The sequence below is a fragment of the Salmo salar genome, chromosome ssa18 (genome assembly GCF_905237065.1).
Source record: "Salmo salar chromosome ssa18, Ssal_v3.1, whole genome shotgun sequence".
Lineage (NCBI taxonomy): Eukaryota > Metazoa > Chordata > Actinopteri > Salmoniformes > Salmonidae > Salmo > Salmo salar.
The window spans coordinates 28,109,151-28,132,453 of NC_059459.1; the positions used below are offsets into that span (position 1 = coordinate 28,109,151).

General features: G+C 42.1%; 2 protein-coding genes across 11 annotated transcripts in view; both read right to left on the reverse strand.

Moving 5' to 3' along the window:
* Positions 1-198: 198 nt before the first annotated feature.
* ppifa (peptidylprolyl isomerase Fa) lies at positions 199-4,972 on the reverse strand. 2 transcript variants are annotated; one of them, XM_014154986.2, is made up of 6 exons: positions 4,732-4,972; positions 4,115-4,145; positions 3,887-3,975; positions 2,860-2,956; positions 1,016-1,091; positions 199-911 (listed from the first exon to the last, which is right to left on the reverse strand). In XM_014154986.2, the coding sequence occupies exons 1-6, from the start codon at positions 4,873-4,875 to the stop codon at positions 776-778; spliced, it is 573 nt and encodes a 190-aa protein (XP_014010461.1). In that variant the 5' UTR covers positions 4,876-4,972; the 3' UTR covers positions 199-775. The 2 variants fall into 2 exon arrangements, with proteins under 2 accessions (XP_014010461.1, XP_014010462.2); XM_014154987.2 differs by lacking the exons at positions 3,887-3,975; positions 4,115-4,145 and having other exon boundaries at positions 4,732-4,966.
* A 1,805-nt stretch (positions 4,973-6,777) lies between these two features.
* LOC106577220 (zinc finger MIZ domain-containing protein 1) overlaps positions 6,778-23,303 on the reverse strand; it is a 239,501-nt gene continuing 222,975 nt past the window's right edge. For all 9 annotated transcript variants that reach the window (XM_045700990.1, XM_045700993.1, XM_045700991.1 and 6 more), the window contains 10 exons: positions 15,134-15,212; positions 14,922-15,053; positions 14,482-14,587; positions 13,864-14,024; positions 13,298-13,365; positions 12,555-12,623; positions 12,038-12,306; positions 11,670-11,881; positions 10,994-11,278; positions 6,778-10,441 (listed from right to left, as the gene is read on the reverse strand). In XM_045700990.1, coding sequence (XP_045556946.1) covers positions 10,334-10,441; positions 10,994-11,278; positions 11,670-11,881; positions 12,038-12,306; positions 12,555-12,623; positions 13,298-13,365; positions 13,864-14,024; positions 14,482-14,587; positions 14,922-15,053; positions 15,134-15,212 — 1,489 coding nt within the window. In that variant the 3' untranslated portion in view covers positions 6,778-10,333. The remainder of the gene's footprint in view (positions 10,442-10,993; positions 11,279-11,669; positions 11,882-12,037; positions 12,307-12,554; positions 12,624-13,297; positions 13,366-13,863; positions 14,025-14,481; positions 14,588-14,921; positions 15,054-15,133; positions 15,213-23,303) is intronic.

Below are 23,303 nucleotides of genomic sequence, written 5' to 3' on the forward strand. Positions count from 1 at the left end.
AGTTGATATTCCAGTATAGGGGGATTCATGGACAAATAGAAGCCAAATGTATGATGTCACATCCTGCTCTGAAGGACAGGAAGTTGTGTGGAGGTCTGGCTGTCTAAAAAAAGACATGGGATCCGTTCCAGGAAGTCTTAAAAGCAGGAATAATTAGTGACGGTGGCATGCAGGACACAATGAAACTGAGCAACAGAGTAAAATCTAAAAACATAGATTTATTTGGCAGTAAATGTACAACATTATTTTATACATTCTATAGGTGTCGGGTCCATCATACATGCCTTAAATAGATTATAGATTATTTTCTTTAGAAAAATATTAGTGACATCTAGAATAAAAAGCACCCATTTCAGAGGTATCTTAGTACCAGTGTTGAATTACTCCAAAGTCCAAACCTCTCCATACAACAACTCTTGAATGTATAAAGCACAGGCTATGAACATGAGAAGTTGTCATGAGTACAGACAGTATAAATGCTATAGAGTAAGTGTGTGTGTGAAGGGAGAACACATTGTCCAAAGACAATGAGATTAGATGTATGAGAGACAGCTGACAAGAGACTACATGTATGAGAGACAGCTGACAATAGACTGCATGTATGAGAGACAGCTGACAAGAGACTACATGTATGAGAGACAGCTGGTGTATTTGTGGTTGTCATTCTTTAATTTGGTGAGGAAAACAGAAGAGCTAAAACACTTTTACAAAATTGGACGTTTCCAAGAGTCGTTGTCCATAGTGACCTTCTCCAACCTGTCTGTCTGTGTGTGTTTTACTTGATCTCCCCACAGTCCGTGATGGCAATTTTCTTTACCACACCACCGTCATGACAACCAAAGGATTCCATCTTGAAGACTACCTCCATGCCCTCCTTCACCTGACCAAAGACCACGTGTTTATCATTCAACCTAAGAGGGAGAGAGAAAGATGCAGTCACCAGTGAAGCTGACCAAAATGGAAATTATTCTAAAACACAACTGTGTGTCTAACCTGTGTCTAAAACATAACCTACCATTCAGTTTTAACTGTGCAGATGAAGAACTGAGAACCGTTCGTGTTCGCCCCTGAATTTGCCATGGATAAGATACCTAAAACAATGGAAACATCAGAGCTTGCAGTATAGTACCAGTTAATTTATGTACATTGTCAATTGTATACTGAACAAAAATATAAAACGCAACATCAAAACAAATTGTATGTCACATGTGCCGAATACAACCGTGAAATGCTTAGTTACAAGCCCTTAACCAACAATGCAGTTCAATAAATAGAGTTAAGAAAATATTTACTAAATAAAAAATAGATTATAATAACTAACACAATAAAATAACAATAACAAGGCTATATACGGGGGTACCGGTGCCGAGTCAATGTGCGGGGGTACAGGTTAGTCGAGGTAATTTGTACAATTTCAACGATTTTACTGAGTTACAGTTCATATAAGGAAAGCAGTCAATTTCAATTAATTAATTAGGCCCTAATTTATGGATTTTTCATAACTGGGAAGGGGAGCAGTCATGGGTGAGTCTGTGAGGGCAAAATAACCACCCACTGGGGAGCCAGGCCCAGCCAATCAGAATTAGTTTTTCTCCACAAAAGGGCTCTATTACAGACAGAAATACTCCTCAGCACCCCCCGACAATCCCTCAGATGATCCCACAGGTGAAGAAGCTGGATGTGGAGGGCTGGCGTGGTTACACATGGTCTGCGGTTGTGAGGCTGGTTGGACGTACTGCCAAATTCTCTAAAACGACATTGGAGGCAGCTTATGGTAGAGAAATTAACAATACATTCCCTGGCAACAGCTCTGGTGGACATTCCTGCAGTCAGAGTGCCAATTGCACACTCCCTCAAAACTTGAGACATCTGTGGCATTCTGTTGTGTGACAAAACTGCACATTTTAAAGTGCCCTTTTATTGTCCTCAGCACAAGGTGCACCTGTGTAAATATCATGCTGTTTAATCAGCTTCTTGATATGCCACACCTGTCAGGTGGACAGATTATCTTGGCAAAGGAGAACATTTGAGTGAAATAAGCTTTTGGTGCATATTAAAAATGTCTGGGATTTTTTTTATTTCAGCTCATGAAACATGGGACAAACACTTTACATGTTGCGTTTATATTTTTGTTCAGTGTATATACACAACATGACTATCAAGGCTTCCATTTCTCAAAACTTTATTTCTGTGGATCAAGTACTCTAACATAATAAATCGATAGGAACACTGTGGGGTAAACTGGCTGCAGGGCATAGAGCAGCAGCTAGAACACATCTGGATTGGGTAAAGGTCTATTTCCAGGTTGTCATTATGCAAGAGAACACACCCTGAGCTGAAGAAGTGTCCATGTATCAACATGGGGTTAAGGTTTAGTAAAATAAAAATATGTATGCTAGATGGGATGTTGACTTGCTTGGAAAGTAGGTCATTTGTACGTATTGAAATAACCTGTCTGTGTAGTCAATAACGCCATCTAGTGGAGTGCCTACAACAACTCTTCAACGCATGTTTTACACACTAGGGTCAACTAACCATAGTGTACTGTCTTCTATTACATTTTCCCCCTAATTTATCCAGCATGGTTCCAACAACAACGGTGGATGCATAACCAGGCTAGCCCAGTACAGCTCAGCCCAGTTTAGATCAGCCCAGTTTAGATCAGCCCTGTACAGCTCAGCCCGGTACAGCTCAGCCCGGTACAGCTCACCCCGTAAAGCTCAGCCCGGTACAGCTCACCCCGTACAGCTCAGCCCGGTACAGCTCAGCCCGGTACAGCTCAGTTTGGCCCTGAAGTGTGATTAAGGGAACAGAGGTCAGACAGACAGAGGAATTCGCTGGTTTAGTGATCCAACATACCTGGCCCAGTGTGTTTCAGTTTGAAGTTCTCGTCTTTGAACTTGGTCCCGTATATGGACTTGCCTCCAGTCCCGTTGTGATGCGTGAAATCTCCTCCCTGAGGACAGAGAGTGAGTTAGTGCTCTTACTTTAAGACAACACCACACAACATTGTAAATAAATACAACCTTCATAAGGGCTGTCAACTTATAGTAGTGTAATTAAACAGGCAGGAAGAGTGAGCTTGTCTGCAGTGGTTGGTAAACCCTCAACTTTCTGGCCAAAAGCCCTGGATCACTACACTACTCCCTCCTTTCAAAGAGCATGTCCTCGGGCTAGCCTTAACAGGACGACACCTTACAGGAACGCGCTCACCGGCCTAGCACATCTGTGGGGCAAGGTCCGATCACGTCTGACACCAGTGTAATGAAACAGGCAGGGAGAGTGAGCTTGTCTGGAGTGGTCAGCAAACCCTCAACCTTCTGGCCCGTAGTCCTGTGCGCCATCGCTTGTGCCACAAAAGCATTCTGCAGTGGCAGAGTCGATATCAGAGCTTATAAACACAGGGTCGCTACAGTAGAGATACATTCAATTTCAATGAGGGGCCAAAATATTTCAATTATTGCAGAACACAGAGTGTCAACGTGATAGCCTATTGTACTCCATAACTGCATGTCCTTTCTAATGTTAGTCTGTTAGTTACTATGTTAGCATAGTTACATATTAGCATATATATAATATTGTACAGGTTGTTACACTGATATAACACAGATCTATGGCCAAACAAGACTGTTTACATAGAAATAGAGGTTTCTCTATGACAAGGTTTCCTAAACTCAGTCCTGGGGTCTTCCATGGGTGCACGTTTTGGTTTTTGCACTAGCACTACACAACTGATTCAAATAGTTAACTCATCATCAAGCGTTGATTATTTGGATCAGCTGAGTGAGTAGTGCTCGGGCAAAAACAAACATGTGCACTCTTGAAAGATCCCAGGACCGAGTTTGGGAAACCCTGCTCTATGATAAGGTAAACCCGGCTACAGTACCTGACACATGAACTCAGGAATCACTCTGTGGAACACTGATCCTTTGTAACCAAAGCCATGTTCCCCAGTGCACAATGCTCTAAAGTTCTCTGTCAGAAAACAACGACATCAATTCACTACTAAGTAAAACACAATGTAAGGTTATACAGTGCACTATTTTATTTGTTGTCATTGTCCAGGTAAGTCTCATTGAGTGGCTATTTCTATAGAACACAAATCAATGTTTACCTGCTGTTTTGGGCACAGCAGCTGCATTCAACTGTAATAAAATGTAAATAAAGGACAATGTCAGGTTAGTTAGGTAGATAAGCAGGTTTAATGTATTGATTGGCTCCCATGATTATTTCTAGTCTGTCGTTATCTATGGCTAAACAATGTATTGATAGCCAGCTAGTTAGATAATAGCCTTTATTGCTAGAAGCTAACTGGATAGTTTTGCCCTTTTCTCTACATGAACATGCTTGGTTGAACACACTGGCCATTTAGCAAGCGTAGCTAGCAATCTTATCAACAACCCAATCAGTTCATTAACCTTTGAGCAGAAAGAGGGGTGTGACTGTAGCTAAAACCAACTGCAAATGAATGGGCTTAGCTACTACAACTAAGCATGGCTACCTATCTAGCTAGCTAACTATTTTAACTAGCTAAGCAAGCTCTGCTGGACATGGCGTAAAATGAACCGTCAACTTGTGCAGAAAATAGCGTTATTCTATGTAGGTATGTGTATCTGCCTTTTTACTGTTCTTTTGTGTAGCTAGCTTAGCTAACGTTAGCTGGCTAATGGCAGATTTAGCTTGCTACGGGTCCGCATCTACGCTAGCTAGCTACGTTAGTTAGCAAGCTACCTCTATGATGATTCGTCCCAGAGGTTCGTTGTCAGCTGCGATGTCAAAATACACGACTGGGTTCTTGACGGGTCCAGACGAAAACAATCTGGTCGCAGCAATTGCCAAAGAGCAATATTTGATACGATTTTTCATTTGCAACATCTTTGCATAGTTGTCAACATTAAGTTCTGAGGATGGGGGTGTGTGTACACATGACGTCTCTAAGACCCCAACAGCGACACAGAATGATGACGTTGTGAACATAAACAGATTTGTATTTTTATTTAAACGTTATTTAACTAGGAAAGTCAGTTAAGAACAAATTCTTATTTACAATGACGGCCTACACCGATCAAACCAGGACTACACTGGGCCAAATGTGCGCTGCCCAATGGGACACAATCACGGCCGGTTGTGATACAGCCTGGATTCGAACCAGGGTGTCTGTAGTGACGCCTCTAGCACTGAGATGCAGTGACTTAGACCGCTGCTAGTTCATGAAAAGTATTAATACATTTCTGTCTACAATATTAAATAGTATTTTCATTGTAATTATCAGAATGTCTTATTCCGCCCCCCATCAAAGCCCCAATATATACATCTAATTAGCATAACAAAACAATCCCCATCAAATTCCATCCGTTTAAGCTAGATGCATGTCAAATAAATGTTTTATACATTTTTTTTATACTTCAAGGGGTCTTAAAAATAAAATTAACCTTGGTATGACCTTAATACAATGTTATATCATAGATAATCCCCCCACCCCCCTTTAGTTTATACAGGGCTTATACATGCCGTCCCTAGGAGGGGTGCGTCACTTGAGTGGGTTGAGTCACTGACGTGGTCTTCCTGTCTGGGTTGGCGCCCCCCCTTGGGTTGTGCCGTGGCAGAGATCTTTGTGGGCTATACTCAGCCTTGTCTCAGGATGGTAAATTGGTGGTTGAAGATATCCCTCTAGTGGTGTGGGGGCTGTGCTTTGGCAAAGTGGGTGGGGTTATATCCTGCCTGTTTGGCCCTGTCCAGGGGTATCATCGGATGGGGCCACAGTGTCTCCTGACCCCTCCTGTCTCAGTCTGCATCAGACTTCAGTATTTATGCTGCAGTAGTTTATGTGTCGGGGGGCTAGGGTCAGTCTGTTACATCTGGAGTATTTCTCCTGTCTTATCCGGTGTCCTGTGTGAATTTAAGTATGCTCTCTCTAATTATTTCTCTCTCTCTTTCGGAGGACCTGAGCCCTAGGACCATGCCTCAGGACTACCTGGTCTGATGACTCCTTGCTGTCCCCAGTCCACCTGGCCGTGCTGCTACTCCAGTTTCAACTGTTCTGCCTGTGGCTATGGAACCCTTACCTGTTCACCGGACATGCTACCTGTCCCAGACCTGCTGTTTTCAACTCTCCAGAGACAGCAGGAGCGGTAGAGATACTGTCAATGATCGGCTATGAAAAGCCAACTGACATTTACTCCTGAGGTGCTGACCCGTTGCACCCTCGACAACTACTGTGATTATTATTATTTGACCATGCTGGTCATTTATGAACATTTGAACATCTTGGCCATGTTCTGATATAATCTCCACCCGGCACAGCCAGAAGAGGACTGGCCACCCTTCATCGCCTGGTTCCTCTCTAGGTTTCTTCCTAGGTTTTGGCCTTTCTAGGGAGTTTTTCCTAGCCACCGTGCTTCTACACCTGCATTGCTTGCTGTTTGGGGTTTTAGGCTGGGTTTCTGTAGAGCACTTTGAGATATCAGCTGATGTAAGAAGGGCTATATAAATACATTTCATTTGACGAGTTAAATGACTGTGTTATAAACAGCCTCTTCCTTTTTAGGGTCATTTCAAACAGTGCATGCATGTAATGTGTGTTTTGCTTGTGAGAGCCTTATTATATAACTATCATATTGTTATAAAGGGTCTTTATACTGACTTGACTGTCAGTTGGTCTTGATAGACCCAGCATCCTCCACTGTAATTTTGTCTGGTGGTTGATGATGCATTTAATGCGGTTAAAGTTACATAGGGCATAGAACTTAAGATGTATTAGAAAACCAAGATCACGAGTTTCATCTGAATACATATTTATTAGATAAATATTAGGATGTCACGTCATCTAACTACATACAGTTTTGCAAGACTAAAAATCACAATTCATTTTTTTCTGACCAGTTTAGAATATGAAATGACTGTACACAGAATGTACAAAACAAAAAAGACAACTGCCACTTGGTGTGCCAATCACTTCAGATTGTACCTTGGAAGTAATATTTTTTGCCTAATTGTGTAAAAACTGTAAATTTGCCAAAATTGTACAAACTGTAAATTTGGTATCAACAATCTTTAGGAACCACTCATGGTTCCCACGTCCCGATTTATTCCTCAAAATTATCTTTATTATGTTGTTGTAGTAGCACCTTTATAAAGTACACAAGTAATAGAGAAATACACAGAAGTTTTACACAAAGGGAAACAAAGGTTTCTTTTTTTTCTCCTTTTCCAACACCCCCATGTTTGAGAAGTAGATAAAGTATCTTACATGAATGAACATGTGGTTGGAGACAGAGGGCTGTACAGACTATCAAACACAACTCCATTTCCCACAATTCAACAGTCTCTTCTGACAGGAGGATGCAAACTTTACAAATTCTAAATACACAATGCGCATCATTGCCCCGTGTGGAGAAAATGTCTACATTTCTGTAAGTTAATGTATCTCTATCTGTCATTTACACTATGTACATGCATCCATCAGAGACCCTCCAGCCCCTATTCCTGCATTTTAGTGACAGAATACAGAGGGCAGGGGATCACATCTCCCATTTTCTTTAAATGAAAATACATTGCACCCTCTAACTAACACACTCCACATGTGTCCATTGACTGTAGATCTACAGTTTGGTGTGGAGCCTGAACCTCGGACAAGGCGTATCGAGAGTAATGTTGATAGACCAGACTTCAGCATCATGTCTACACAGATCTACAGATAGACAGGGCAGGGGAGTTAAAATACCTCACTGTGGCAGTGCATTGTCTTCAACAAACAGACATAGACACAGACAGACAGACAGACAGACAGCCTAAAATATCGTAGGGTCAGTTGTGTTCAGGTGATTCAACCAGCGTTGGGGATCATTCTTAAGTCCTAAAAATATCCACCGATTGAGAAGTCTTCAATTTCATTTAGTAGCCTACATGATCTGAAGTAAACCAAATTATGATTATTCTCACAGTCACTGAATAATTACAGAAAATAACTTAAAATAGGAGAACAATATCAAAAATGCTACAAGGATAGAATTTTACGCATGATGATCTTGTGTTGTACAAAACAGGATTCACAAAAATAAAAAATAACTCACATTCAATTCCAGAGGGTATTACAATTTAGACTTGACTTAAACAAAAATGATAGAGGTTCAAGTCACTTTCCTCCACTTTTCCCCAATACATTAGCAAACATTTTTAAAGCATATATTGTCAGGATGGCAACCATTTTAAAGTATTGTCTTTATAAACAAACCATTGTGGGATCATGTGTGATGTACTTCCTTTTGAACAAAAGTTTACAAAATACAGTTTAACAGTAACAAGACATAGGAAATGCAGTGCAACCACACATCTGTTCAGAACACTTTTTGATGGGCTCCCTAAGTGTATGGTTTTGATGTATTTTTTAACCTTTATTTAACTAGGCAAGTCAGTTAAGAACAAATTCTTATTTACAATGACGGCCTACCCCGGCCAAACCCTAACCCGGAAGACGCTGGGCCAATTGTGAGCCGCCCTATGATACTCCAAATCACGGACGGTTGTGATACACCCCGGAATCTAACCAGGGTCTGTAGTGACGCCTCTAGCACTGAGATGCAGTGCCTTAGACCATATTATTCTTACATTATAGTAGATGTCCAAGCTAACTCCTACCAACTGTAGGATAACTTTGGTGATGCATCACGCATGGCCATTTTCCAATGAACAGTAGAAATGAAACAAACATGAAAAGAAAAAAGCTGGACAATACATTACCATTAGCCAAAATCCTTCCTTTGCAAGAAAATGTCAAATAAAATCATGATAAAACAATGCAATGGCTAGAATGTTTCTGGCTAATCTAGAACAAAGGCCATTGGCACGCATGCACTTCTTAACAGCACACAGTATGGTTACAGGAGCAATTGCAGGCCTGTAGAACAGAGGAAGACTCCCGGTAAAGAGGGATCTGGCTCTATTAGAATGGCCGACTATCTTTTGCATCACTAGCTGTGTCTCTATGATAGACTAAATAGGGACGGACTGTTTACTTCTCTTTTTCTATCACTCTCATCCTCACTCTTTCTCTTGCACACACACACACACACACACACACACACACACACACACACACACACACACACACACACACACACACACACACACACACACACACACACACACACACACACACACACACACACACACACACACACACTTCTGAGCCAAAACAAATGTTTTTGTAAAACTTATTTTTGCATAGCGCACTGTCCGATATGGCATTGTACTGTAACACCAGGGAAGAGAAACTTGAACAACATTGGAGGGGGGCGATAGACAAACTGAATAGAGTTAACAGTGCTGATTCTTATGTAGACTGGGTGGGCTAGCTAGCTAGCTGGGTTAGGATCCTCATCCACAGGCCTTGGTCTCTCCTCTGTGCTCTGCCTGCCATGTGGTGTGGTGTGACCCACTGTCGGTTGTGCTTCAGTTAGACTGGATGGTACGTACCCAGTGATGACGGACGTCCCGTTGGAAATACACACTATGAGCTAAAGGTCAGAGGTTATAAGAACACACTGTATGTCAAAGGAATGGGGTTAAAGGCTGTGGTCTCAGGGGGTCAGAGCTTGGAAGAACACACGTCAAAAGAGGATAGATATAAACACTGGCTAGGACAAGAAGATGACTTTTCTTTCCTAGTCATGTATTTTTTTCCTTTTTTTTTGTATAAGGGGAAAATAAGGACGATACAAAATGCTACAACACTTTTCCCTAAAAGCTCACACAGAGAGTTCAGCCTGTGTGACGTCATACACATAGAACGTGATTATTAGCTGCACAGTTTAAGTTGGAAAAGACAAGAGATAAAATATCACTGAAGGGGTAGACAGCCGACATGGCCGTCGATGTTGTCGGCCGGAGGAGCTCCGCAGCGGAGCAGTGTAAAGAGTCTTTACACGAGGAAGAGTGTGTGTGAGGAAGAGGAAGTGAGGTCAAGAGTGCATTTCCTGTTTCCTAACTCTGTCACACACAGTGTCCACTCCCTGTCATCCTCATCATCACCTCATGTTCTGACAGATGACCTCAGCGTTGCTCCTATGCCACCTACACGTCTTTGTGTGTGTGTGTGTGTGTGTGTGTGTGTGTGTGTGTGTGTGTGTGTGTGTGTGTGTGTGTGTGTGTGTGTGTGTGTGTGTGTGTGTGTGTGTGTGACACTTGACGATGTCCCCACTACCAGTCCATATGAGGACAACGGTGTGTCTATGGACTCTATGGAGAGTCCAGCTGGTTGGACACACCCTGTGGTGTGTGTGTCTGTCTGTAGAGGAGGTTTGGGTTTGGCTCGAGGGGTGAGGGAGGTGAAAGGTTAATTGTTCTCGAAGAGGGAGAGGAGGTCATCGTTGCTGTTGGAGGGGAGGTCTGGAGGATCCAGATAGGACAGGAGCTCGTCTGGGTTGGCCAGCTCTGGAAGCAGCTGTAGAGAGAGAGAGAGAAAGAGAGAGAGAGGGAGGGAAAGAGAGGAAGAGGGAGTGAGGGAGGGAAAGAGAGGAAGAGAGACAGCGAGAGAGAAAGAGTGAAAGAGAGAGAGAGCGAGAGAGAGAGTGAGAAAGTGTTTGAGAGAGGGAGATGGAGCGAGAGAGGGAGAGATGGAGAGAGAAAAATATAAGGGAAGATATACGCATTGTCATTAGACTGCTCACTTCTATCCAAAGAGTCTATTTAAACAACTAGCGGCATCAACATACTGTAGCAGTGGACTTTTCCCATCAAACCATAGTTAGGCAATGAGAGAAGGGTCCTTGCTATCCAGAATCCTTGCGACGTCCCAAATCTGACCTTACCCCATTGAAGTTGAAATGTAAAATGGTTATGTGTAAGGGTTAAGAATAGGGTTAAGGTTAGGTAAGGGTTATGGTTAGGATTTAGGGTACGGCCGTCCCAAGGATCCCGGGTTGCACTAACAATGAGATAAGGTTTAGCAGACGTGGCATCCGTAAGCACGATGTCACAATGATGTCACACTTACATCTAGGGAGGGCTCAGGCATGTCACCACTAATTTGACCTTCGATGCCCGAGGACGAGTGGTTAAAGTTCAAATCGCCATGCGGGCGGCTGTTCTGGCCTTGCTGCTGTTGGGGAGTTGGGGCCTGCTGGCGAGGGGGCTGCAACGACTGGTTGCTGTGATGTAACGACTGCCCTGATTGGCTGCCACCATGATGTAACGACTGGCTGTTGGGGTGAGGAGGCATGTGTGCGCTCTGCTGTTGCATGGAATTATGGTGCTGATCAGTGGTGGAAGGATGAGACATCTGAGGAGAGAGAGAGATATGGAGGGAGAGAGATAGGGAAGGAGGGATGGAGAGAAAGAGGGAGACAGAGAAAGGAGTGTGGTTTAAAGTAAGCTCGGAGCTGACATGCAGAGGGTGACATGAGAAAGACTGCCAAGACACGCTGTGCACAATGCCAAAGCTAACGTGATCCAGATCAGTGCTTTTCTTTGACAGGCCTTACAAACATTACAACAACCTATACCAGATGATTTACAACAGTGTGCAACTATTACTACTCCTTTCATACGACACTTTTTGGACCCTGCACCTGGGAAATGTTTGGATGTGGGTATTTGACTTTTTCTATGAGGATTTTCAACAACTCTGGTGTGAGCCCTGGTGGTTGGTGATGGAGGTGTAGGAGACTTACGGGGTCGTTGATGCCGTGGCTGAGGGGCTTGTCCTGGGATAGGAGAACCACAGGAATGTCTGGGAGGTGGGACAGCTGTGGGGGGTGGATAAAGTCACTCATGGGGGATCCTCCTCCCCCTCTCAGTCCACCTCCACCCCCTCCTCCTCCTCCCCCGCCTGAGGGGTTACCGTGGGGGAAGTCAAAGTTCCCGTGGCCGTGGTAATTGTTGCCTAGCAGCACAAAAAAAAACACAAATAAGGGGAGAGATTTCTTAAGTTGTTTTACCTACCTTAGTATGACTGTAGTTGCTCTGGATAAGAGTGTCTACTAAATAACAAACATTTAAAATGTAAATGCAATGTCTGAATTCTGAAAATGGTCTTTACCTGGGCCTCTGGGGCCACCGTACTCCCCTGGGTTTCCCCCGGTGCCGCCTCCCCCGTGCTGAGCAGGGCCTGATGGGTAATGGGAGGGGCCAGGGCCCAGCTGGGCGATCATCTCCATGACATTGGGCATGGTCATCTGGGAGGGGCTCATGGTCTTGAAGCGTTTGGCCAGCGGTCCATCAGGGTCTTCTTTGATATGGAGGTCAGACTTGATGGGCACCGGCCGCCAGCTACACGATGGGTCAATGGTCACCTCCTCAAACTCCGAACTACGGGAAGAGGAAGGGGACATTTTTATACAGTCCGATATTACGGAGGAAGTGGAAAAGTCCAGTATGGTAGTAATATTGGGAATAGTGGAAAATAACATTTAAGCACTGCAGGTTGAAGAAGGGAATATTTATGGTCCTAGACACTATAGAAATACTAGTGGGAATACTGGAAAAGAACATGAAGCACTGAAGGTTAATAATAATAACAATAACTATTATTAGTAATAAAGAAGAATAATACATACTTCTGGATGGCGTTGAGGATTCCCCACATGTACTGGTCCACCTCTAAACCCTCTAACAATGCAGTTTTACTGCGATGAGAAAGAGAAAGGAGGGAGGGAGGAAGGGGAGCGAGAGAGAGGAGTGGAAGAAGGAGAGGGGAGGGGAGAGGAGGGGGAGGAAGGAGAGGGGAGAGGGAGGAAGGAGAGAGGAAGGAGGGAGAGGGGAGAGAGAGGGAGGGAGAGTGGAGGGGAGAGAGAGAGAGAGATGGAGGGGGAGAGAGAGAGATGGAGGGGGAGGGAGAGAGATGGAGGGGGAGAGAGAGATGGAGGGGGGGAGAGATGAAGGGGGAGGGAGAGATGGAGGGGGAGGGAGAGAGATAGAGGGGGGAAAGAGATGGAGGGGGAGGGAGATGGAGGGGGAGGGAGGGAGAGAGATGGAGGGGGAGGGAGGGTGAGAGATGGAGGGGGAGGGAGGGAGAGAGATGGAAGGGGGGAGAGAGATAGAAGGGGGGAGAGATGGAGGGGGGAGGGAGAGAGATGGAGGGGAGGAGAGAGAGATGATGGGGAGAGAGATGGAGGGGGAGAGAGATGGGGGGCGAGATGGAGGGGGGACAAGAGAGAGATGGAGGGGGAGGGAGAGAGATGGGGAGGGAGAGAGATGGAGGGGGGCAAGAGAGAGCGAGAGAAAGGCATTATTTTAACTCATTCAAAGAGGAGACATAACTTTATTGACAAAACATAGTTTGGAAATGGTCACCACATACTTGCACACAGGACACCTCCACGTCCCCCTCTCACAGTTCAGCTGCAGATACCACTCCAGATCAAAACACTGGAAGACAAAACACATCAGAATCATGTATTTCCTAAACAGGGGATATATTGTATGATCTGTCAGGTGTATTGCTTCAAGACCAGGTTAGCCCACTGAGCTAAAGCCTAAGCATTAGCTCTGGGAGCTAACGTGAGTCTTCAGGTCTCAGGCAAGTTTACTCATCACATTAGCGTAGTTCACCGAACAACTTGTGCTATAAGGACCTAGCATTTTTCCTGGTCTAGGCACATAGTCAGCGGAAACCCGTGTCCCTTGTATAATATACTCCATTTACATGATAGTCATTTAGCAGATGCTCTTATCCAGAGAGGCTTACAGTTAGGGTTAAGTGCCTTGCTCAAGGGCACATTGACAGATTGTTCACTTAGACGGCTTGGGGGTTCAAACCAGCAACCTTTCGTTTACTGTCCCAACGCTCTTAACTGCTAGGCTACCTGCCGCCCTATAATGTAGGTAATGTGTGTATGAAAAACATACCCTTTCCTGCCATCCTACCTGTACATGTTTGCAGTCATGCCCTCTGGCGGGCAGCTGGATGCGCCTGAAGGTGATTGGGCATTTGAGGGAGACTTTGATGGCGGTCTGCTCAACGCCGTCCTCCCCGTTTAGACTGGTGTTACCCGACGAGGCCACTACGCTGCTGAAGTTCCTCTTAACTGGAGGGAGGGGAAAGGAGGGAGTGAGGGAGGGAAAAAGAGGGAGGTAGGGAGGGAGGGAGGGGTGGGTGGGAAGGAGGGAGGGGAAAGGAAGGCGAGAGAGGGGGTGCGAGGGGGGAAAGAGAGAGAAATTTACCTCGACTAACCGGTGCCCCCGCACATTGACTCTGTACCGGTACCCCTTGTATATCGTCTCGCTATTGTTATTATACTGCTGCTCTTTAACTACTTGTTCCTTTTATTTCTTATTCTTATTCGTATTTTTTAAACTGCAATGTTGGTTAGGGGCTTGTCAGTAAGCATTTCACTGTAAGGTCTACTACACCTGTTGTTTTCGGTGCATGTGACTAATTAAATTTGATTAGATTTGACTGATGGCATATTCTTGCACAGAAGATTGATGTAAAGGTAGTATAGTATAGTAGTGGTATAGTACAGTATAGCAATAGTAACATACTCTTGGTGATGCAGTGTTCTGCAGGCAGGAGTCTCTTCTTCAGGAGCCCTTGCAGGACGGAGCGGACTGAAGGCCTGTGGACCAGCTGCAGCACAAACAGGTGCGACTGCACATAGAGAAAATACATGAAGACATAGAGACCTAAATAAAGAGTGGGTTATGAACAGTGAATTCTCTACAGACAGCAGTAGTTCTACTATAGTGTGTTAGCTTCTACACCTTCTGTTTACATCACAGCACAGAGGTGTCTCAACCAATCACAGCACCGCAATGTTGACCGGCCATATAACAGAAATTCAACTAAATAACCAGTGAATAACCACTGCCAAGTGTATACGCAACAGGGGTAGTTACAAAGAGTTTAAAACATTAAGCCACATGTTATTTAACATATCCCTTGTATCCTTTGTTCTGCATGTTCCATTGGATGGTGTACTCACACAGCAGCAGGCAGTGACGGTGATCTGGATGGTGTTTCTGCCGGGCTGGCACACTTGCTTCAGGTGCAAGGGTTTATGGGACGTCTTGTTGTCGCCTCGCTCGATGGTCAGGGGCGTGGCGTTGACACTGACCTGGAAGGAAGAAGGACAGTTTGTGCGTGTGTACACGTGTGACCATGTGTGTGCATGAGTATGTGTGTGTGTGTGCTGACCTGGACGGAGGCAGGCCAGTTGGTGTTCATCTGTCGGTCCTCGTGGTGGTAACACTTGAACTGCAGCTCCAGGTCTGACCTAGTGGGGTCAAAGAGCAAAGGGCAGTGGTCAATATAGCCAAATACAAAATAGTTTTCCCGAATCCACTCCTCATGGACCCCCAGCCAGGACTGCACAGTTTTGTTCCAGCCCAGCACTAGTACACCAGATTCAGTTGGTCAAGGGTTGGTAATAAGTTTGGTTGAAAGTTCTGTAGTCCTTTCCTGCAGTCAATGAACAAAAGCTCCCTCTTTGTTATTCATATTTTGCACAATGTCATAATTCATAAATAAAACACAAATTTAAAACAGTGAAAATCCAGTGTTTCTATGTCAAACAGTTTAATTATATTTCAGTCTTCTGTGATGTATATAAAGTGTAATATTGGGATTCAAACTAAAAATGGAATACATTTCAACTCTATATCTGACATGGTACAGGTGTCTTAAAGTTTTAAGTCCATAACTATGTGTGTGAGGTGGATACTTTAGTTTCAAAGTAGATTTGGTTAAGACGACGAAGAACCTCACTGTGGATACTTTAGTTTCAAAGTAGATTTGGTTAAGACCACCAAGAACCTCACTGTGGATACTTTAGTTTCAAAGTAGATTTGGTTAAGACCACCAAGAACCTCACTGTGGATACTTTAGTTTCAAAGTAGATTTGGTTAAGACGACCAAGAACCTCACTGTGGATACTTTAGTTTCAAAGTAGATTTGGTTAAGACCACCAAGAACCTCACTGTGGATACTTTAGTTTCAAAGTAGATTTGGTTAAGACCACCAAGAACCTCACTGTGGATACTTTAGTTTCAAAGTAGATTTGGTTAAGACCACCAAGAACCTCACTGTGTGTGAGGTGGATACTTTAGTTTTAAAGTAGATTTGGTTAAGACTACCAAGAACCACACTGTGTGTGAGGTGGATACTTTAGTTTCAAAGTAGATTTGGTTAAGACGACCAAGAACCTCACTGTGGATACTTTAGTTTCAAAGTAGATTTGGTTAAGACCACCAAGAACCTCACTGTGGATACTTTAGTTTCAAAGTAGATTTGGTTAAGACCACCAACAACCTCACTGTGGATACTTTAGTTTCAAAGTAGATTTGGTTAAGACCACCAAGAACCTCACTGTGGATACTTTAGTTTCAAAGTAGATTTGGTTAAGACTACCAAGAACCACACTGTGGATACTTTAGTTTCAAAGTAGATATGGTTAAGACTACCAAGAACCTCACTGTGGATACTTTAGTTTCAAAGTAGATTTGTTTAAGACTACCAAGAACCTCACTGTGGATACTTTAGTTTCAAAGTAGATTTGGTTAAGACCACCAAGAACCTCACTGTGTGTGAGATGGATATTTTAGTTTCAAAGTAGATTTGGTTAAGACCACCAAGAACCACACTGTATGTGAGGTGGATACTTTAGTTTCAAAGTAGATTGGGTTAAGACCACCAAGAACCTCACTGTGTGTGAGGTGGATACTTTAGTTTCAAAGTAGATTTGTTTAAGACTACCAAGAACCTCACTGTGGATACTTTAGTTTCAAAGTAGATTTGGTTAAGACCACCAAGAACCTCACTGTCTGTGAGGTGGATACTTTAGTTTCAAAGTGGATTTGGTTAAGACTACCAAGAACCTCACTGTGGATACTTAAGTTTCAAAGTAGATTTGGTTAAGACCACCAAGAACCTCACTGTGGATACTTTAGTTTCAAAGTAGATTTGGTTAAGACCACCAAGAACCTCACTGTGGATACTTTAGTTCAAAATAGATTTGGTTAAGACCACCAAGAACCTCACTGTGGATACTTAAGTTTCAAAGTAGATTTGGTTAAGACCACCAAGAACCTCACTGTGTGTGAGGTGGATACTTTAGTTTCAAAGTAGATTTGGTTAAGACCACCAAGAACCTCACTGTGGATACTTTAGTTTCAAAAAAGATTTGGTTAAGACCACCAACAACCTCACTGTGGATACTTTAGTTTCAAAGTAGTTTTGGTTAAGACTACCAAGAACCACACTGTGTGTGAGGTGGATACTTTAGTTTCAAAGTAGATTTGGTTAAGACCACCAAGAACCTCACTGTGGATACATTAGTTTCAAAAAAGATTTGTTTAAGACTACCAAGAACCACACTGTGGATACTTTAGTTTCAAAGTAGATTTGGTTAAGACTACCAAGAACCTCACTGTGGATACTTTAGTTTCAAAGTAGATTTGTTTAAGACTACCAAGAACCTCACTGTGGATACTTTAGTTTCAAAGTAGATTTGGTTAAGACCACCAAGAACCTCACTGTGTGTGAGATGGATACTTTAGTTTCAAAGTAGATTTGGTTAAGACCACCAAGAACCACACTGTATGTGAGGTGGATACTTTAGTTTCAAAGTAGATTTGGTTAAGACCACCAAGAACCTCAATGTGTGTGAGGTGGATACTTTAGTTTCAAAGTAGATTTGTTTAAGACCACCAAGAACCTCACTGTGGATACTTTAGTTTCAAAGTAGATTTGGTTAAGACCACCAAGAACCTCACTGTGTGTGAGGTGGATACTTTAGTTTCAAAGTAGATTTGGTTAAGACCAACAAGAACCTCACTGTGGATACTTTAGTTTCAAAATATATTTGGTTAATACCACCAAGAACCTCACTGTGTGTGAGGTGGATACTTTAGTTTCAAAATAGATTTGGTTAAGACCGACCAAGAACCTCACTGTGGATACTTTAGTTTCCAAGTAGATTTGGTTAAGACCACCAACAACCTCACTGTGGATACTTTAGTTTCAAAGTAGATTTGGTTAAGACTACCAAGAACCACACTGTGTGTGAGGTGGATACTTTAGTTTCAAAGTAGATTTGGTTAAGACCACCAAGAACCTCACTGTGGATACTTTAGTTTCAAAGTAGATTTGTTTAAGACTACCAAGAACCTCACTGTGGATACTTTAGTTTCAAAGTAGATTTGGTTAAGACCACCAAGAACCTCACTGTGTGTGAGATGGATACTTTAGTTTCAAAGTAGATTTGGTTAAGACCACCAAGAACCACACTGTATGTGAGGTGGATACTTTAGTTTCAAAGTAGATTTGGTTAAGACCACCAAGAACCTCAATGTGTGTGAGGTGGATACTTTAGTTTCAAAGTAGATTTGGTTAAGACCACCAACAACCTCACTGTGGATACTTTAGTTTCAAAGTAGATTTGGTTAAGACCACCAAGAACCTCACTGTGGATACTTTAGTTTCAAAGTAGATTTGGTTAAGACCACCAACAACCTCACTGTGGATACTTTAGTTTCAAAGTAGATTTGGTTAAGACCACCAAGAACCTCACTGTGGATACTTTAGTTTCAAAGTAGATTTGGTTAAGACTACCAAGAACCACACTGTGGATACTTTAGTTTCAAAGTAGATATGGTTAAGACTACCAAGAACCTCACTGTGGATACTTTAGTTTCAAAGTAGATTTGTTTAAGACTACCAAGAACCTCACTGTGGATACTTTAGTTTCAAAGTAGATTTGGTTAAGACCACCAAGAACCTCACTGTGTGTGAGATGGATATTTTAGTTTCAAAGTAGATTTGGTTAAGACCACCAAGAACCACACTGTATGTGAGGTGGATACTTTAGTTTCAAAGTAGATTGGGTTAAGACCACCAAGAACCTCACTGTGTGTGAGGTGGATACTTTAGTTTCAAAGTAGATTTGTTTAAGACTACCAAGAACCTCACTGTGGATACTTTAGTTTCAAAGTAGATTTGGTTAAGACCACCAAGAACCTCACTGTCTGTGAGGTGGATACTTTAGTTTCAAAGTGGATTTGGTTAAGACTACCAAGAACCTCACTGTGGATACTTAAGTTTCAAAGTAGATTTGGTTAAGACCACCAAGAACCTCACTGTGGATACTTTAGTTTCAAAGTAGATTTGGTTAAGACCACCAAGAACCTCACTGTGGATACTTTAGTTCAAAATAGATTTGGTTAAGACCACCAAGAACCTCACTGTGGATACTTAAGTTTCAAAGTAGATTTGGTTAAGACCACCAAGAACCTCACTGTGTGTGAGGTGGATACTTTAGTTTCAAAGTAGATTTGGTTAAGACCACCAAGAACCTCACTGTGGATACTTTAGTTTCAAAAAGATTTGGTTAAGACCACCAACAACCTCACTGTGGATACTTTAGTTTCAAAGTAGTTTTGGTTAAGACTACCAAGAACCACACTGTGTGTGAGGTGGATACTTTAGTTTCAAAGTAGATTTGGTTAAGACCACCAAGAACCTCACTGTGGATACATTAGTTTCAAAAAGATTTGTTTAAGACTACCAAGAACCACACTGTGGATACTTTAGTTTCAAAGTAGATTTGGTTAAGACTACCAAGAACCTCACTGTGGATACTTTAGTTTCAAAGTAGATTTGTTTAAGACTACCAAGAACCTCACTGTGGATACTTTAGTTTCAAAGTAGATTTGGTTAAGACCACCAAGAACCTCACTGTGTGTGAGATGGATACTTTAGTTTCAAAGTAGATTTGGTTAAGACCACCAAGAACCACACTGTATGTGAGGTGGATACTTTAGTTTCAAAGTAGATTTGGTTAAGACCACCAAGAACCTCAATGTGTGTGAGGTGGATACTTTAGTTTCAAAGTAGATTTGTTTAAGACCACCAAGAACCTCACTGTGGATACTTTAGTTTCAAAGTAGATTTGGTTAAGACCACCAAGAACCTCACTGTGTGTGAGGTGGATACTTTAGTTTCAAAGTAGATTTGGTTAAGACCAACAAGAACCTCACTGTGGATACTTTAGTTTCAAAATATATTTGGTTAATACCACCAAGAACCTCACTGTGTGTGAGGTGGATACTTTAGTTTCAAAATAGATTTGGTTAAGACCGACCAAGAACCTCACTGTGGATACTTTAGTTTCCAAGTAGATTTGGTTAAGACCACCAACAACCTCACTGTGGATACTTTAGTTTCAAAGTAGATTTGGTTAAGACTACCAAGAACCACACTGTGTGTGAGGTGGATACTTTAGTTTCAAAGTAGATTTGGTTAAGACCACCAAGAACCTCACTGTGTGTGAGGTGGATACTTTAGATTCAAAGTAGATTTGGTTAAGACTACCAAGAACCACACTGTGTGTGAGGTGGATACTTTAGTTTCAAAGTAGATTTGGTTAAGACGACCAAGAACCTCACTGTGGATACTTTAGTTTCAAAGTAGATATGGTTAAGACCACCAACAACCTCACTGTGGATACTTTAGTTTCAAAGTAGATTTGGTTAAGACCACCAAGAACCTCACTGTGGATACTTTAGTTTCAAAGTAGATTTGGTTAAGACTACCAAGAACCACACTGTGGATACTTTAGTTTCAAAGTAGATATGGTTAAGACTACCAAGAACCTCACTGTGGATACTTTAGTTTCAAAGTAGATTTGTTTAAGACTACCAAGAACCTCACTGTGGATACTTTAGTTTCAAAGTAGATTTGGTTAAGACCACCAAGAATCTCACTGTGTGTGAGATGGATACTTTAGTTTCAAAGTAGATTTGGTTAAGACCACCAAGAATCACACTGTATGTGAGGTGGATACTTTAGTTTCAAAGTAGATTTGGTTAAGACCACCAAGAACCTCACTGTGTGTGAGGTGGATACTTTAGTTTCAAAGTAGATTTGGTTAAGACTACCAAGAACCTCACTGTGGATACTTTAGTTTCAAAGTAGATTTGGTTAAGACCACCAAGAACCTCACTGTGTGTGAGGGGGATACTTTAGTTTCAAAGTAGATTTGGTTAAGACCACCAAGAACCTCACTGTGGATACTTTAGTTTCAAAGTAGATTTGGTTAAGACCACCAAGAACCTCACTGTGGATACTTTAGTTTCAAAGTAGATTTGGTTAATACCACCAACAACCTCACTGTGGATACTTTAGTTTCAAAGTAGATTTGGTTAAGACTACCTAGAACCACACTGTGTGTGAGGTGGATACTTTAGTTTAAAAGTAGATTTGGTTAAGACCACCAAGAACCACACTGTCTATGAGGTGGATACTTTCGTTTCAAAGTGGATTTGGTTAAGATTACCAAGAACCTCACTGTGGATACTTTAGTTTCAAAGTAGATTTGTTTAAGACCACCAAGAACCTCACTGTGGATACTTTAGTTTCAAAGTAGATTTGGTTAAGACCACCAACAACCTCACTGTGGATACTTTAGTTTCAAAGTAGATTTGGTTAAGACTACCAAGAACCACACTGTGTGTGAGGTGGATACTTTAGTTTCAAAGTAGATTTGGTTAAGACGACCAAGAACCTCACTGTGGATACTTTAGTTTCAAAGTAGATTTGGTTAAGACCACCAAGAACCTCACTGTGGATACTTTAGTTTCAAAGTAGATTTGGTTAAGACCACCAACAACCTCACTGTGGATACTTTAGTTTCAAAGTAGATTTGGTTAAGACCACCATGAACCTCACTGTGGATACTTTAGTTTCAAAGTAGATTTGGTTAAGACTACCAAGAACCACACTGTGGATACTTTAGTTTCAAAGTAGATATGGTTAAGACTACCAAGAACCTCACTGTGGATACTTTAGTTTCAAAGTAGATTTGTTTAAGACTACCAAGAACCTCACTGTGGATACTTTAGTTTCAAAGTAGATTTGGTTAAGACCACCAAGAACCTCACTGTGTGTGAGATGGATACTTTAGTTTCAAAGTAGATTTGGTTAAGACCACCAAGAACCACACTGTATGTGAGGTGGATACTTTAGTTTCAAAGTAGATTTGGTTAAGACCACCAAGAACCTCACTGTGTGTGAGGTGGATACTTTAGTTTCAAAGTAGATTTGGTTAAGACTACCAAGAACCTCACTGTGGATACTTTAGTTTCAAAGTAGATTTGGTTAAGACCACCAAGAACCTCACTGTGTGTGAGGGGGATACTTTAGTTTCAAAGTAGATTTGGTTAAGACCACCAAGAACCTCACTGTGAATACTTTAGTTTCAAAGTAGATTTGGTTAAGACCACCAAGAACCTCACTGTGGATACTTTAGTTTCAAAGTAGATTTGGTTAATACCACCAACAACCTCACTGTGGATACTTTAGTTTCAAAGTAGATTTGGTTAAGACTACCAAGAACCACACTGTGTGTGAGGTGGATACTTTAGTTTCAAAGTAGATTTGGTTAAGACCACCAAGAACCACACTGTCTATGAGGTGGATACTTTCGTTTCAAAGTGGATTTGGTTAAGATTACCAAGAACCTCACTGTGGATACTTTAGTTTCAAAGTAGATTTGGTTAAGACCACCAACAACCTCACTGTGGATACTTTAGTTTCAAAGTAGATTTGGTTAAGACTACCAAGAACCACACTGTGTGTGAGGTGGATACTTTAGTTTCAAAGTAGATTTGGTTAAGACCACCAAGAACCTCACTGTGGATACTTTAGTTTCAAAGTAGATTTGGTTAAGACTACCAAGAACCACACTGTGGATACTTTAGTTTCAAAGTAGATTTGGTTAAGACTACCAAGAACCTCACTGTGGATACTTTAGTTTCAAAGTAGATTTGTTTAAGACTACCAAGAACCTCACTGTGGATACTTTAGTTTCAAAGTAGGTTTGGTTAAGACCACCAAGAACCTCACTGTGTGTGAGATGGATACTTTAGTTTCAAAGTAGATTTGGTTAAGACCACCAAGAACCACACTGTATGTGAGGTGGATACTTTAGTTTCAAAGTAGATTGGGTTAAGACCACCAAGAACCTCACTGTCTGTGAGGTGGATACTTTAGTTTCAAAGTAGATTTGTTTAAGACTACCAAGAACCTCACTGTGGAAACTTTAGTTTCAAAGTAGATTTGGTTAAGACCACCAAGAACCTCACTGTGCGTGAGGGGATACTTTAGTTTCAAAGTAGATTTGGTTAAGACCACCAAGAACCTCACTGTCTGTGAGGTGGATACTTTAGTTTCAAAGTGGATTTGGTTAAGACTACCAAGAACCTCACTGTGGATACTTAAGTTTCAAAGTAGATTTGGTAAAGACCACCAAGAACCTCACTGTGGATACTTTAGTTTCAAAGTAGATTTGGTTAAGACCACCAAGAACCTC

Coding starts and splice junctions, on each gene's coding strand:
- ppifa (XM_014154986.2), bottom strand. CDS start 4,875: ATGTTGCAAATGAAAAATCGTATCAAATATTGCTCTTTGGCAATTGCT. Junction 3,976..4,114: donor TGCTGTGCCCAAAACAGCAG/GTAAACATTGAT, acceptor GTTTTCTGACAG/AGAACTTTAGAGCATTGTGC. Junction 1,092..2,859: donor ACTGAAACACACTGGGCCAG/GTATGTTGGATC, acceptor CCATTGTTTTAG/GTATCTTATCCATGGCAAAT.